The 16,882-nt window shown below is 42.8% G+C and overlaps 1 protein-coding gene across 3 annotated transcripts in view; it reads left to right on the top strand.

The window, feature by feature from the left end:
* Positions 1-16,338, top strand: part of PID1 (phosphotyrosine interaction domain containing 1) — an 80,191-nt gene extending 63,853 nt beyond the window's left edge. For all 3 annotated transcript variants that reach the window (XM_027900911.1, XM_027900913.1, XM_027900912.1), the window contains exon 3: positions 14,354-16,338. In XM_027900911.1, the coding sequence (XP_027756712.1) occupies positions 14,354-14,830 (477 nt within the window). In that variant the 3' untranslated portion in view covers positions 14,831-16,338. The remainder of the gene's footprint in view (positions 1-14,353) is intronic.
* Positions 16,339-16,882: the final 544 nt, after the last annotated feature.

The following is a 16,882-nucleotide window of genomic DNA, read 5'->3' as shown; positions in this document are numbered from 1 at the left end:
GATCACATTAACTGCGTTTGAGTGACAATAAGGAAGGAGCACGGGAGTATCCTTATGGATCACCCAGGGACATCCACACACCTATGACGGGTGTACTTCGCTTTGCAATCTGCCCTGGAAACAGCTGCTTATCCCTCAAGAGCTTTCTCTGGGCCATGTCGAGGCTCTTTGTTCCACCCATTCCAGAGGCTCCTGTGTTCCACACAGGAACAGAACCTGCTCTGCACTGCGCTGTGGTTGAGGCAGTGCCCCAAGTTCTGCAGTCATTGGAAAGCTGTGTCTCTTTTAGCAAGAGTGTCACTCTGACCACGGCTGCTAGAGCACAATTTCTGCTTCCATTAATTGCACTGCTTGCTCAGAAATTGCCCTTGCAGTTTCCCCCATTCATCACTTCCTGTTCCAAACCCCAAATCTGGGGTGTACAGGGGCGTGTAGGCAGCTGCTGGTTATATTTTAATGATACAGCTTGCTAAATACTTCTTTAGGAAGAAAGGTGTTGTAAATAATTCAGTGGAACTATTCTCTAGTACATACATGTGTATAACATAGCCTGTTAAAATGGCTCTTTAAGGAGCCTGAAAGTGTCACTTCAGGGATGCAGATGGGAGTCTATTTGCACTGCTGACCAATTTGGGATCTTAGGAACCTCAGGCAGTGACAGGTATTGTGATGCATTAGTGCCATTTCTGGGCTTTAGGGAGTTCATCCCCAGAAGGGCTGTGCTGCAGTTCACCAGTGCAGATTGCATGATCTTGCTGCCATGGGAGGGGCTGCCTTGTTTTTGCTGCAGTTGGTTAATAATGTGGAGATTTTTATAACCTCTCTGGTGCTTTTGTGAGAAGGGAAGATGCAGTTGTTCTGCATATATTTTTTTAAAATTAAATTAAAAAGCTTACTTTGCTAATGGTAAAACATGAAGACAAATTAAGATATATTTTGTTTGCCGTACTACTTGGGTTTTTGAGGTGAGGACTAACCTTTATTTCGGCTTTTTTATCCTTGGGAAAGGAAAGGTAAACAAGATCCTCCAAGGAAATGTCATGTACTGGCTGCCCTTGCCTGGAGTAAGAAACACAGCAGGTTTTTTTGTGTTGTTTCTTCCCCCCCCCCCTCCATGACTTTGGTTTAGGTGCAGTATGTTTTCTTGTAAATAAGATTGCCTCCCAGGAACAGCCAAGTTGGTCTGTTCAGATTTGATTTTTGCATACATGTCTTGAACTTCGATGCCTTTTGTGGGTTTGCTCTGTAATTAAAAAATCTTCTCCTTGGTTTCGGCCCCAAAAGAGATACCAATTTGTTTTGATGAGGAGACAGCAGAGGAAGAGAGTGGAAGGCTAAAGGCAGATAATAGGGGACAGATAGCATAGTGTTTGCTTGTACTGTAAATGTCTATATTTTTAGCATCAAGTAAATTCTTTGTTACCCAAGATGCCGTTTTCTTTCTGTTGTGCTGTCACACTTAAGCTCATGCATAATCAAACCTAGAATGTATCTTATTTTCTGTTTAAAACTCTTTAACCAAAATAATAACAGCTTTGGTAAGAAATGAGACTGTTAACAGAGACTTAGCAAGGGCTGTAGTCCTTGAGTAAAAGTACAAGTGTGTGTTGTATCAGGTTCCTGGGAACAGGAGCACTTTGCTTGCTTCAGGCTACATGAAGAAAGCTACAGAATCTTAAAAGACGAGTAATTCCTTACTTGTTAATGCACACAACAATTTCTCTTGCCAAATTTCTGCCTGCCTTTTTAGACGCTGAAAGAGTGGTCAGCTTTTCTTAGAATGCCTGACACATGCTGCTGGCTGTGCTCCTTTGAAAATCTCTCCGTCAAATCTCAAAGCAAAGGGAGAGATCACTCTAAGCCCATGGGCTTTCTTGAAATGCCTGGAAATATTTGGTTCCTACTCTTTGGGGAAGAGAGACCTTCCCCTGTGGGTAGTTTACTCCAGTCTTAGCCATGTGCTTTGTCACTTCAAACTCTGCTTCTTTGTGCTTCCTCTCTGTCTGATCCTGGAAAGTGCTGGAGAAAGTATTGTACGCTGGTTGGACTCTTAGTTTGGTATGATCAAGAAACTATTAAGCTCTTACAAGATCAGCTTACTCTATTAAATAATTTTATTAACTATACGAAAAATTGTAACTCTAGGATGGTAATAAATGAAACAGTATGTACTTGTTTCAGAGCCGTGAAAATGTTAGAATAGTGGTTTATATAGAAAACAATCATACGGCTTCTGAGATTTTTAGCAGATACATATTGCAGTCATAGTTGGAAATATGTTGATTTTTGGGTAGGGAGACTTTGTTGAGCTTATTATGCAAAACAGGAAGGCAGAAAATAGGAATGATTGGAGCTGCTGTTGTGTTTCTTTTACCCTGACTTCTCCTAAAGCAACATCAGCTGTGGAGAGTGAATGAATGTGATGCTCTGCATGTTCAGTCATTGCTCTGATCCCACCACTGTGTTTTGCTGCTCTATCATCTTTATATCCTTTCTTTCTTACTATTCATGGAAATACATAAATCCTCTGCAAATATAAATTGGACCAATTTTTTAAATCCAGATGGCAATTTTGTTTGGCTAAGAACTGCAAGACTGGGGCCTTTTTATAATGTTATTGACTATTATATTTTAAATGCAGGTATTCATTGTTGCACAAACACAGTAAATTTCAAGAAAAACAGTGAAGAATTCGTTTATTTTCATCGTAAGGAGTTTCTTTTTTCCTTAGATCCCTAAAATTTGTACTGGTTTGTCCCTTGTCAAACAGATCAACATCAGGGCTATTCAGTATAGATTTTTGTCTTTGCAAAGTCAACTCCAGGGCCAGTGGGAACCATGAAAATTAATTTCCTGCCCTTTGTAAAAGCCATGACCTCTGTAATGCAGAAAGGTGAACTGTGGATATGAAGGGAGCTCGTAGGAGCTTGCTGTACCGGTGTGAATAGGGATTTGTCTGACCTGCAGCCATCTGAATTGCACTGGGGGCAAGCTGCTGTAATAGATGATATAAATTGCAGCACTGGTAAGTAGAGCTGTCCCCAGAGAAGAGGACCTTTGCCCCCATCTCCTTCTTTCCTCCAGACAGCCCTCCACTTTGGAGTGCTGCTTTCCAGGCTCTCCCATCCCAGGCTCGGTCTTGAATCTTGGCCGAAATTATCACCACGGAAATCTTCACCTCCTGGTTTTTGCTTCAGGTGGTTAAGGGCTGTATTTCTGGCTGCTCTGTAGGCTTGGTCACCTTAGAGCTGAAACACATGCCAAAAGAATGGGTTGGAGGCAATGTAACATTTCTGGGTGACGTGCTTAGGTGATGCTGTGATTAAACTAACCAGGAAAGGAAGGGGGGCTCCCTCTGTAACGCTGTAAAAGACCTCCTGATGCCTAGAGAAATCCCAGGATATAACCATCTCTAGAGCCCAGATAGCCTGATGAAGAGTAAGCATCACTTTCAGATCTTTCTGGGCTGGTTGGAAAAACATTACACAAACAGAAAGTGACTGTACTGAAGACAGAGGCAAGCACTAAATCCATTGTGAAAACAGGGTCTTAGAGGCCCTGTGAGCCATGGCTTTGGAAATGAATTAAAACCTGTATGGCCCTATTGCCTCCCATCATTTTACTCTTTGGGACATATTTGTTCTTTTAAAATCTTTTGTTTGGCCTGCTAATGTACTGTTGTTGAGTGAGAAGTTTCTGATTAAATTGTAATATAGTGTCATAGAGCATAGAAGCAGTGAGGTTGTTTTCTTTCTTGTCTGTGGAGAAACCTCTGTTGCTATGGCCTTGATCCAGAATTTGATAACACAAACAAATGATAAATCAGGCATATTTATCTAAGGGCTCATTTAGCAATAAAAAGAGTTAATTATATTTTCTTCTTAATAATGTATTTAGTGCCTTTTTTTTTTTTATTAATTTGAAATGTGCAAGGTCTGTATTTCATTGTATTTCCATTCCAGTGTAAGCACTGTATTTCTTCTTCTCCAACCCTCAAATAAGACTTTTCCTGGAGATGCTAAAACTCGTGAGAGCTGAAAAAATTCTCAAAGGGTTTTGCTAAGTTATGGAACTCATTTCCTATAGTGATTGATTAAGGAGATGCAAAAGTGATGACAGGGTATTTTAACCAGAGACTTTGTGGATAGACTTTGTGGATGTGGGTACAGTTACACTTGCATGGGGGTGATTTTTCTCTGTTCCCCTGTGCTCTTCAGGGAATGTGTTTCATTTGCAGTGTGTGGAGGACAGCAGAAGGAGCAAGTGCTGCTATTTCTGGGAGTCTCTCACGTTTGTGGTTTGTTTCATAATTTTTTTTTTTTGAACGTTACTGATCTTACAGCGCTCAGGGGAGGAAGAACTGAAATAGTTTTATTATCATTGCTTTTCTTCTGTTCTTTCTGTGGTGTGGGCACTTCCATTGAAATACAAACCAAATCTGCAGTCATCCTCAGTGGTTCCTGAAGCTGGCTCCCTTCCCTTTTGCTCTTAATTTCAGGTGTTGTCAAGTTGTGCCAGGAAGCAAGTGCGAGTTGCCATGTTTGGCCTCCAGAACTGAATGTCTTAGTAACAGAGGCTTTGTTCAGTTTTATTACTTGGCATCCTCTTTTCAAAGGAGGAACTGAGGGAGGAATACAAAGATCTCATGGGGAACGCGCAAGAAAGGGAACCTTGAGGACAAATCTCTTACTTGTAAAAGATGGTGAAAAACATGCCCTCTGCATGGCTTTTGGGAATGCTGCAGTGTCCAGAGTCTTGGGGAGTGTGTAAAATGCACACACCTTGGTGGAAAAGGTGGCTGGATTGTACAGCCATTCCCATACTGGCTGTTTGAGTGCTCCCTTAGGTACAATCGAAGGTTTTGTAGGACCGGTGCCAAAGTGAACTTTCTGTGGGTTGGAAAGGAAGGGGAACAAAGTAAAAGCAAACAATCCGCTCCCCTCTCCGCCCGTGGGCTCCTTCCCTCTGCTATGAGACAGCAGCTGTGAGGAACTCAGTACTGAAAGGCTTTCTGAAACATGATGAGGTGCTTAATCAGATTTCCATGTTCGGTTTCAACCTCATGTAAATAAGGAATGTGTAGTGAAAAATCCTGTGTGTAATTTGAATGTGAATGTGGAGGTTGGTGTCTGCTTGTGGGGAGATCATGATCATGCAAACTTACGCCACTTTCTCCTGGCAGAAGGGACATTCTCAGTGTGAGGCTTTTGAGGTATTAGAGGAAAGGTTTTGGAAGGACTTTGTGTGAAGGAAACTTTAAGTAATTGCAATAGTTACTGCAGAGTGGATTGGTTTTATTCTCACTTCACTGGCTTCATCCACATTCCCCCTTGTCCTGTGAATACTCCTGAAAGAAAATGGGAAATGAACTGGCTTATCCAAAAATAAATCATTTCAACCCAGTGCTAACTGGATACAGAGAAAGGAAGTTATATGAGTCAATGAAAGGAGACAAAGGAGAAAAGTGATCTAAATAGCAACATAAAGAAAATATTTGGGAATAAAAGTAATCATCAACTTGTACAATAGTGTGTCCAGCAGCCCTGCTGAGGTTGTGTGTGATGGATGTGTTTGTTCATTCAGATATGTCTTGCACTGCAACAGTTTTAAATTGCTGCTAGAATGAAATTGATTTCTTGAGTTTTAAATAGTGCAGTGTAAATCTTCCACTCACACCAGGACCTAAGAGTCTCTGACTGCAAGCTTACTGCAGTTTGCCAGTTCCACTTGATTTCATTTCAGATTCATCCCCGCCAGCCAAACCACAAAAAGAGCTTCCTGTCCAGTGGAGAATGAAATGCAAGATGTGATTGTTGCTAATGGGAGGTTGCAGAGAGAAGGGCTGGCTCTTGCTGAGGTTGTGTTTGGGCTTGGTTAACCATTTTGGCAATGAGGCAGAGACTCCTGGTCGCTGGATATAAGTTAGATGCTCTTAGGGTCTAACTGAGGGCAGTTTATAAAAAGGCTTACTAAGTAGCAGGCTGATGTAATGAAAGGTGAAAAGCCTGGATCATTGTGCTTCCCAGGGTTGTCTTTCTGAAGGAGAGGTTTGCTTGCTGCCTTATTTACCCCACACTGGCTATTTGGCCTGTAGACTCAGTGGGCTTGTTCTTGTTGGCTTTTGTTCCTCTCAGAGCTTATAAATTAAGCTGTCAAGGGTAACTTTTTTGTCTTTCGGTACATTTATTTACTGAATCTTAAACTTGCCAAATGCAGATGGGTTTTCCCCTCTCCTTTGCAGGATTGGTGTTGGTAATGAGGATGATCACACAGGGTAAGGAGGACTCCACTCCGGTGGGCATGGCAGATTTTTGTCTTCTGCTCCCCTCTCCACGTGGCATCAGTGGGAGGCCTGGCAGAGCTCTGCTGTGGAAGGACAAGAGATTTATTTGGCCATGGAGATGGCCTCTGTGATTTCTGTGGGATGGTGGGTGTCTCACTCAGAGCTGGGACAGCATCTCAGAGATGCACCCTGTGCTTTGATGGCCCCTGTCTGCGGTCCCTGAGGTGTCTGTCCTGCATGGTGTCCGAGGAGTGAGAGATTCTTCATGGGTAAGCTCTGCCCTCAGAAAAGCCCCAGTGCCCGAGATTCTGCCCTGGCAGGTGTGGAACTGGGTGTTGGGACACCCACCCTGGGCCACAGTAACTCTCCTATGCTACCTGCTACCACGTTAAAGGGCTTTGCTAGGCTACCTCAGAAGCAGCAGCAGTGAAACTGGTAACGTCTTTCTTTTGACTGGAAATGAGCATTTTTCAAGAAAAGGCGTTTTCACAGTGCCCCAACTCTTCCTTCTCCTTCACCTACTACAGCTACCTAGGAGCATGGAAGCTGTAAAACCCGAGAGGACAATGATGGGCTGAAAATAACTGGAGCTCTTGTGTCCCTCGAAGGCATTTAGTTGGAGGATTGTATCCAAAGTGATTATTCTATCACTTTAAACCTTACTTGTGTGGTGAACCCTTCCAGGGAGGGAGCTGAGGCAGGATCTGCTGTGCAGTCACAGCTGAGAAGACACGGGAAGGGAAAGGCACCCGTGAAGGGCTGTGGTGTGGGGACAGATGGAAGGAGCAGTTGCTGCCCAGCAGTTGTTTTTCCTTAGGAGTTCTGAAGCTGCAAAGAGTTGAATGCATTTCTTGCTGAGCTTGTTTATTGTTTTTGTTTTTGAGGGGGACTTTTAGCGTTGTTTTAAGACTTGGGTTCAGCTTCATTCCCATTCAAGGAGTCAGATGCTGGCTGTTGACTTAACTGCTGAAGAGGTGCTGACGCTTCCAGCTTTTTCTGGAGCTACTCTTTGATTCCTTGGAATAAATTAGACATTAACTGCTGATCTTTTTTTCTCTCCCTCCTAATCCTGTGGGCAGTTGTCAGAGTTGATGGTTATTTTCCATTAAACATTCACCCAGCTCAGTCTGTTCTTCCTCTGAATTTTGTCTCAAAAATAAAACAGTCCTTCACATATTTCTGTAAGCCACATTACTGCCTTTACTGGGCATTTCTGTGTGCTGAGGAGCCCTGACGTTCCCACAAAGACTCTCATGTTTGTGCTGCGAAGGCTTTGGCTGGACACAGGTGGTGTGGGTGAGGAAGCAATGACAGGCAGAGGGAAACTGTGCAGCCTTTTTACTTAACTGAGTTATTTTGTTGGGTCTTAAGCAAACATCTCTTGAATGCAGTTCACGGTATTTGCTCAGTGATCCAGTGGAATGTCTGGGATATTTTTGGTTTTTTTTCTCCAGGGCCAAAAGGCTGTTTTTGGCACTGAATCCCGAAGTTGCCAGCCTGGGGCTGAGTCACTGCACTTTAGGGTGAGGAGAGCTGAGCTGGTGCAGTGGCGTGGTGAGATAGGCACCCTGGCCAGCACAGAGCACTCCCGCTGTGCCTGGAGCTGGATGTGTTAATTAAAGATGCTGAAAATGACTCTACGGCTAAATCTGGGTTTACTGAAATGAAAACTGTGCCAGGACTTACCGAGCTGCTGGACAGCATGCTGCAGGCCTGTCCTACTCTTATCCCAACTGTGCTATGGATTAAAAAAATCCAGTTTCAGTGCTCAAGTCTGTGTGACCCTGCGGTGAGCCCTGCTTTGCCCCAGCTACCCCACACAGGAGGCACTGTGGGCTTTGGGAACTCTGTCATTGCAGTGAGGTCTGAGCACAGGTTTCCTGAGTAGCAGCTTCAGGCAGTGTTTTCCAGACCTCGTGATGATGGGGAGATGGAGCTTGCTGTGTTCTGGCCTCAGCAGTACAGCGTGGAGTCTGGGAGAAGCTTGGACTTTCTCGTCCTGCGTCTGCTTTTGTATTGCAAACCCAGAGGGTGTCTGCATGTTTGTGTTCCAACTGAAATCTATAATAAGACATGCACATCTCCTCCCAAATTTGCTTTTGGCCACTCTTCTTCAAATCTCCTCTGCATTATTCCTCTTAAATACTTCTGTGAGTTTACCCAACCTTTTAGTCTTATGGTTCTTGCTTGGCCGGGACAAACTGACAAATTCAGGCTTCAGAATAGGTTGCCCAGGGAGGTGGTGGAATCACCGTCCCTGGAGGTGTTTGAGGCTCTTGGATCTGGTGCTGGGTGATGTGATTTAGTGGTTTAGGTGTTACAGTCATAGTGCTGAGTGGATGGTTGGACTGGATGATCTTAAAGGTCTCTTTCAAGCTTGATGATTCCGTGATTCTGTGACTGTTTACTTGCTGACCTGTGCATCCTGACACAGACCCTTCCAGTCACTTCTTCATTCCCACATATCCTGAAGTTGCCACAGAAGAAATTCTGTTTTCAGGAAGAAAATGTGTCATTAGCTCTGCTTGCCTCACCTTTAAGTGAGGAATATCTTACTGTCTCCATCAAATAACCAGTTACACCTAGACCAAATCTGTGGCTAAAGGATGTTTACTTTAAGACACCAATGGACAAAAGAGACAGTGATCTATTACTAAGATTTGCACAAGAATCAAGATACTCCAGGGCATCCTCTGGTGACTGCAAGTATGCAAGTTTGGTGCTCTATTGTTTGTTTGTGGTTTTTGTTTGTTTGTTTGTTTGTTTTTCATTTTCTTTGTTAACTTCTTTGACAAAGAACCTTCTTATTTGGTGTGGAAGAAATAATTACGTTAAAGAAATAAGTAAGGAGTTAATTTTGCATATGGTCTTTTGATCATGGTCTTGAACAGTGTGAGAGCCCAGAGCCCTGTGTGTGTACACGTTCCCATGCCAAGTTCCTGTGCCAGGAGAGCATCTGTCCTCGTGTAATACAGTAATTATGGATCTTTACAACTTGGATCTGCTTTCTTGGAGCGATGATAGTCTGTGGACTGGGGATAGGGAACAGAAGGAGAAAAGGTCATTCAGCTGCCTGACTGTAGTGAGGCTTGTGAGGTAGGAGCAGGATGGACATGTGGTCCATTGGGGAGTTGGATCTGAGCTCACAGACAGGAGCTGAGCTGCTGTTTATCTCATAGGAATTGCAAGTGAACAATGTGAGGTCAATGATAAACGAATTGGGTATGGAAAGGAAAAACCCTTTATTACTTCTGACAAATCGTGCTGTGCTAGGAGTGTAAATGTCTGTGGCAGCTGCTATACTGGTCTTTTTGAAGCTGGTAAGTTCTTGAGCATAGTTATTAAAAGATATTTTTACTATACATTATTGGACTGAAGGGGCTGAAAACAACAATGTCAAAGTACTCGGATGCTTTTGTGTTTCCAGGACAGCGCATTAAAAAGACATCAATTATTCTTCATGTTCTTGGACATGAGGCATCTCTACATGTCAGATGGGCGTAGCCTCGTTAAAAAAAGGGCAAAGGCACAGCATTTTTCTGTTGAGGACAGTTTTGCCAGATACTGACACTGGTGTTGGCAAGTCTCTAGGGTGAAATAAGGAGCCCTTCAGAACATCTTGGCTTCTTTTACTAAAGGTTTGAACGCTTGAAGCATGGAAGTGCTGAAACCTCAAGTGTATTTTATGTCATGGTTGTTGACAGTGGCTTGTCAGTGAGTGAAGTTTGCCACAGGAAGGCTGGAAAGAATGTGAGTAATTTTTAACATGCACAAGAAATTGTTGTGAGGTGTATCTTCCAGAAATCTGTGGGACAGATGGAACAAAGAAACCAAAGGACTGAAAGGGGTATAAAGAAATATACTCTTACCCCTGGAAGAAGATATGATAGGAAATGCCTTTACTGCTTAAGGTTAACACAGTGGCACTGAGCTGGCTTTTGCATCACTTTTCTCCCTTAGAATACAATGTCCAAGGCAAGTAAAGGCTGCAACAACCTGATCATAATTTACTTGTTACAACTAACCCGTAGCTACTCTACCTCAAACTGATGCTACAATCATAGAATCATGAAGGCTGGAAAGGACCTGCAAGATCATTGAGCCCAACCTTTGACTGAACACTACCTTGTCGATTAAATCATGGCATTAAGTGCCACGGCCAGTTGTTTCTTGAGCACTTCCAGGGATGGTGATTCCATCACTTCCCTAGGCAGCCCTAGAAGGGAGGGATCACAGCTACTGGCCTTCCTGTGTATAGGATGGCACTTACCATAGGACGTGCCATGCTTTCACAAAGAAGTAATTTTTCTGAACCAACCCCCTGCTTCCAAGTGACTTGCAGTGTTTCAGAGGAAGGAAAAGCATTATTCAGTCTTGATGAACTTTGGCTGGTTGTCAGAGCTGTACTATCACAGATGCAGCTTTCAGCCTGCCCTGTGGCTTTTGCCTCTCTCTGACAATGATTACTCTCTGGTTAGTGAGGCTGTAGAGTTGATTCTGTTCAGGCACTTTTTCAGTGTGTGTTTGCACATGCAGTAATAACTGTAACAATAATAATAGCAACAACAACACTACTACTGCCACTGCTAATGTCTTTCTGTGCCCTTCACATGCGGTTCTTATGAGTATTAACGATGAAATTCTGTTTGGGATTTTTTTTATATACTTTCCTACTGGCTTCACACTGACAAGAGATCAACAATTTTAATGGAAAAGACCACTACTGGGAATTTTTGCCTCAAAATAGCTTTCTTCTCCATCTGATAATGGGGAGAATCACCTGTTCTTTGACCTTTGGTTGGCAGACTTGGAAATTGAAAAGCAAGATGGTTGTGCTGTAATAGCATTACTCTAATGATGTGTGTGGTCAGTGGTTTCTGGGCATTAAGAGAGGGAGAAGTAACCTGAAAATCCAACTTTTGCCGGTTTTAGTTCTGGTACTGTCCCTGCAATTATGCGAATGTTAATGTCTAAGCTAATAAATTGGACAGCTTCAGATGGATTAATATTTAGTGGATAACATGTAGATGATACTTAATCATGGAGAAAAAATAATCGTTCGTTTAAAAATAAACAAAAAATAACAGCACTAGTAGGTGTAGATGTTTCTATGTAAGACACAGCACAGGAGAGACTCTAAAGCAGAACCTTTGTTTATTCTCTCTCCCATGAACTCCTTGTTGTAATGGCTAAGCACCTTATAAATATTTATGGATGTGTCCTCAAAGGAAAATCAAATTTATGTAATGGAAATGCAAAGTGATGGTAAAAGAAGTAACTTTCCAAAGGTTCCTACACAGTTATACTGTGACAGAACTGGAACAGTAAATCAGACTAGTATATCCCATTTTTGTAAACGAGCCATCATCTCATCCTCCTTGTTAGTTACTTTTGCATTGGCTGCTTTCAGAGTAATTCAATTCTTTTCTTAAAATAAAAATACTTTATTTTAGGGAAATGCATTACTTTTTGCAGTTTCACCCTTAGGCAGGCCAAACATGGATAGACGGCCAACTGGGGTTTGTAGTTAGTGGCTGCAAAGGAACAGAGAAGAACATTAAATTCAGTTTATGCTGCTGTGTGACAACTTGCTCTGATCTTGCTCCTCAGCTGCTGGGGGTGTCAGGAGCATCACTTGGGAGGTGCTGTGTGCTGGGTTGAACGTGAGCACGGTGCTCAGCAGTGCTGACTGCCTGGGCAGGCCTGCAGTGATGCTGCCTAACTGGGATGGCACTGCCTCAGCTCTCCTCTCCTCTTGCAGCCCTCGTGCTGCTGCTCAGGGCAGCTCACACGCCGTCAGCAGCTTCCTCTTCAGGGCAAGCCAGTAATCAAACAATTCCCTGTGTCGATTATTGTGCACTCATGAGAGGTGCTTATATTTCTGTGGGCTCCAGCTGACACTGGTCCTCTGCAAACAGTGACTGGGGGACAAGATGCTGCAGTGGTGGCAGCTCACTCCTGCAGCAAAGGGATTCAAGTCTGCCTTTGGGCAGTGCCAAAGTGTGCGAGCAAGAGGATATTTTTCTGTTTCTCAGAGTTTAAAGCCTTTGTGCAAATCTCTTTGAAGTCAGTGAGGGACTTGTGATGTTGCAATGGGCTTTGATTTTGACCCCAAATGCCAACTTTACAGTATGTGTTTGTGTTTTGGTGGTTGGCTCGTGAATATGAAACAGTGCTGGGCCAACCTTTGGAGAATATATTGAATGTGCAAATTTGCACAATGATCCTGATCATATGACAGTGGATATATGTTGAAATACCCCCCAGTATGTTGCAGGCACATTCCTCTTTGGTCCTGCGTGTGCTGTTTGTATGTGTTTAGCTGGCACTGTGAGCTCTGAGGTTTTCTTTTAAGTTCTTCTACAATACTTGAGGGAACTCAACTCTCATCACTAATAAAATAAAATAAGGCAAAGCACTGGTAGGTCTTGCCTTGTTAACTGTTCTAGCTGTTGTGTTTCCCACTGTTCCAAAAAAACCCATAAAGCTTTATAAGATTTAACATATTCCCAGTGCAAAGCATGAATATTTATAGGCAAAGAATAAGACTTCCCATTTTGAAATGTCAGTGCTATGAAATTGCTTTTTTGGCAGGCGTGATTAAGCCACACAGACTTCCAATAAAGTTTTGTAAGCTTTTTCCTTAATTATAGCTTAATTTAGGTCTCTGAGTTTAACAAAACCTATGAAGCTTGCAGCAAAATGTTTTTCTTGTGGAAAATTTTGTTTGCATGGATTACAAATCCTGTATTTCTTGTGGTTATGATTTTTTTTAATGTGCTTAAATGTCAAAATTCCGTATTTTTTTCTCTACATTTCTCAAGGCATTTACAACAGTAAAATAACTGATGCCATGTGCTTAATACAGAATTTTGAAGACATTAGTTTGGAAAGTGTAAGTGATTAATTTTTCGCTCCAAACGCTTTGAGTAAAATGTACTGGAGGTTATAAGACATCAAGCAAGAGCCACAAGGTTCTGTCTCAGGGAGTTATTTCTGCAAGACACAAATAAGAAGCAATTTTTCTTTCATATAGTTGTTCTTGAATGCACCGTTCCGACAACAGCAATAAATAGAATAATCTGCATAATTGTATTTATATGCCATTGACCTGTCTTTTCTAGAGAAAATCCCCTTTTCCCAGATCAAATAATCTCCCATTCAACTGTAAGTCAAAGGAATCCTTATTAGCAGCTGCACAGATTTAGGGGAATGTTTCTGCACAGGTTTAACACAGAATTTTGATATGGACCTCTGAGTGAATTTGATATTTGGTGAACAAAATATTGTGAGGGCACTAAAACCACCTTGCTTTCCTGGGCTGATTGGGATATGATTTACTCAAAAGAGCTAGACAGAAAAGCAGAGAGATGATGTGATTGAACTCAGGTAGATCTATTACTAGATTTTTTTAACAGCGTATTTTTTAAATTGATGTAATAAATTTCTCAGCCCTGCTCAAAGATAGAGTTTTGAACAGCTTTGAGCTATTCCTGGCTTAATACTCAAGTAGAAACAGCAGAAGGGGTGGAAAGCCAGAATCATTTTGAAAAAAACCCCACACATTCAAATGGTTTAAAATCCTCTGCTGTGATCGTGCTTTTCTGACCCACTGCAGCCTTGCATTAGCAAACTGAGAATTTCACCACCTTCCTAATTGTAATGCTCAAAATATGATACAAATAAATGATCTGAATAAAGCAGGGAGGTGAAAAAAGAAGGGGGCCTTCTGGGGCCTGCTCCATCGACACTTGCACTTGTGAACATGAACTCAGAGGCAGTCGGGGGCTCTAAAGGTGGCCTAAGTGGGGGAGCTGACAAAAGTGAAATCCCTTGAAACTCAGACACTGGCCATTTTTATCACCTGTGTTTGAATCGTGAATTCAGGATCTGAAAAGCAAATATTTGGAGAGCAGTTTGAAAACTTGTTTACTGGAAGGGAAGGGGGGACTGGGGAGTTTGCAGTGGGATGCTTTAATTTTCCAGATAAAGAAAAGTTCCCTGGGATGGCAGAAAGTAACACCTGAGTCTGCCATCAGTGTTTTCACCTCTCTTTGCTCTTCTTTGCAGGTTACATATTTGGGTAAGGTTTCCACAACAGGGATGCAATTTTTGTCGGGCTGCACGGAGAAACCAGTCATTGAGTTATGGAAGAAGCACACGCTCACCAGGGAGGATGTTTACCCAGCTAATGCCCTTCTGGAAATTCGCCCTTTCCAAGTCTGGCTGCATCATCTGGACCTCAAAGGTGAGGCGACAGTCCACATGGATACCTTTCAGGTAGCACGTATCGCCTACTGCACTGCTGACCACAACGTCAGCCCAAACATCTTCGCTTGGGTCTATCGGGAGATCAACGATGACTTGTCCTACCAGATGGACTGCCATGCTGTGGAGTGTGAGAGCAAGCTGGAGGCCAAGAAGCTGGCCCATGCCATGATGGAGGCCTTTAAGAAGACTTTTCACAGCATGAAAAGCGATGGCCGGATCCACAGGAACAGCTCGTCAGAGGAAGTGTCTCACGAATTCGAGTCTGACGATGGCTGACTGGACTCATTCACGGTTCAGCAAAGGCAGAAACGGCTTAGGGAATGAGAGCTGATAGAAGAATAAGCAACAATTGAAACAGGGGAATGAGAGGACTGCCAAACACTTGTCTGACCAGCTTTTTAAATCAAAAGAGCAATTTGGTACCTACAGATAGGCATCACTGAAGTAATTATGTTACAGTGAAATCTGCTGCTGTTGTAAAAGTGAGAAAAAAAATATCTCTCCCCCACCTCTCCCACCCACTCATCGCTGCCCCTTTTAGTTCAGGTGCACACCATGAAGTACAGTCATTCCTGTTTTTATTGTAAGACTGGTCAGGCAATTTTATTAGTTGCTTCTTTGGCATTCCTAGCTGCGGGCTGATGCTGATGCACAAGAGCAAGTAGACCTGGAAAGCCCTAATGGTTCCTGATGAATCTTTCCCCATGATGCATCACAAAAATCCTTTGACCGTACGTAGGCTGAGACAGCCATACATAGCCTTTTAGACTAATGGCCTGGCATTCTGCAGTTAATTCACATTTCACAGATAAAAAATGAAAGATGCTTGTATGTACACATTATATCATATGCTATCCTTTATTTTATTCATTGTACCTATTTTCTTAGTATACCTGCTGCCACATCTTTCACCCAACACCAGTAGTTGCAGTTTCAGAACTGTGCACTGCAGGATACCAAAAAGGGGGTGGGCTGAAACAGTCCCCGGTGGCTGGGGGTGTACAGCAGGTCAGCACTGCTATCCGTGCGTTTTCCTTACCCTGACGTGCTCCACAGGAGGGGGCCCCACTGGGAAGAGCTGAGGGACACTTGGGTCTGCCAGTGTTTGAACTGTGACTTCTCATCAACCTCAGGTCTGAAGTGCCACGAGCACGGGAGCCACGAGCCTGCGTTGCCGGGCACTGCTGGTCGAGTGGCCCCGCTGGGATGGAGCTGGCAGTGCCTCCTGGCACAGCCAGGGCTGTGTTGCTGTAAAGATCAAAGGAAACGGTCCCTTAGGAGCCAGGTTTGAACAGCTGTTCTGGTTGAGAACCTCGCGTTAAGATTCCCGTATCTTTCCTTGTTCACGGATATACAGTCATGCCTTTCTTAAACGCAGATGTTTAATAAAACTCAACTAAAAGGAAAAAACTTGTTTCACTTGATATTTTTTTAAGGCCGAGAGCAGACTGATAGTTTGCAAGTAACTCTGCTCCTTTGTACAACCTTGTTTGTAATGATGGTAATGTTAGGGGCACTAGGGCACCTTACAGAAGCCTTAAAAGAAAGCTAACCCAAGCAGATAGCTCCGTGTCTGTGTTTTGTGCATCTTTTGTGCATTTGTGTTTGTATGTGAGGGTGTTTGTGCGAGTCCGGTGGAAAAGCATGTACTCTGTGCACGGAGATTCATTGAGGAGGGCCCACGCCTCTTGAAAATATGCTTGTTGCTTTATAATGTATGTAAAGGTTCCTCCAGCATAAATGCATTCATACTTTAATAATAAAAAAAAAGGTTTTGGGTTAAACTCTTTGAGTTTTAAGCTGTCTTTCCAGTGTCAACTCTGTGGTTTTATGGGTGTGGGTTCTGTATTAATTTTGTTTCGTGGAATGAAAATGTTAATTTATTTCCATTGAAATATTACATCGGTCTACATGAGAATTACCATTAGCATTCTAAAATTATTTTCTTTTAAATATTTAGGTTAAATATTGCTGTGAGGTTTTGTTTTGTTTTGGGGTTTGAGTGGTTTTGTTTGGCTGTTTTTGTGGTGGTTTGTTTGTGTTTTTTTTTTTTTTTACTTTGTTGAGAGTGGACATGATCTCTAATTTTTGTTTAGCAGGCTGATGCAGTGATACCACCCCCTCCCACCACCTGACTAGTTGAAATGAGCTCTGCTGAGTGGGAGCAGTCACCTGCTGGGCTGGGTTAAGCAAAGAATACCTTTGTTGGGGGCTTTGGTTTTGTCTTTTCTTATACAGGACAGTCTACATTTCTGTTTTACAGATGTACTGATTTGCAGTGGGTTGGGGAGTTCTCAGAAAGGATATTTGATATTGTGGTGTCTGCGA

Source organism: Empidonax traillii, unplaced genomic scaffold (assembly GCF_003031625.1).
Source record: "Empidonax traillii isolate 1590-97213 ecotype Southwest subspecies unplaced genomic scaffold, ASM303162v1 scaffold755:size778197, whole genome shotgun sequence".
NCBI lineage: Eukaryota > Metazoa > Chordata > Aves > Passeriformes > Tyrannidae > Empidonax > Empidonax traillii.
The sequence above is the reverse complement of the archived record's forward strand: the minus strand, read 5'-3'. Positions and strand labels throughout refer to the sequence as shown.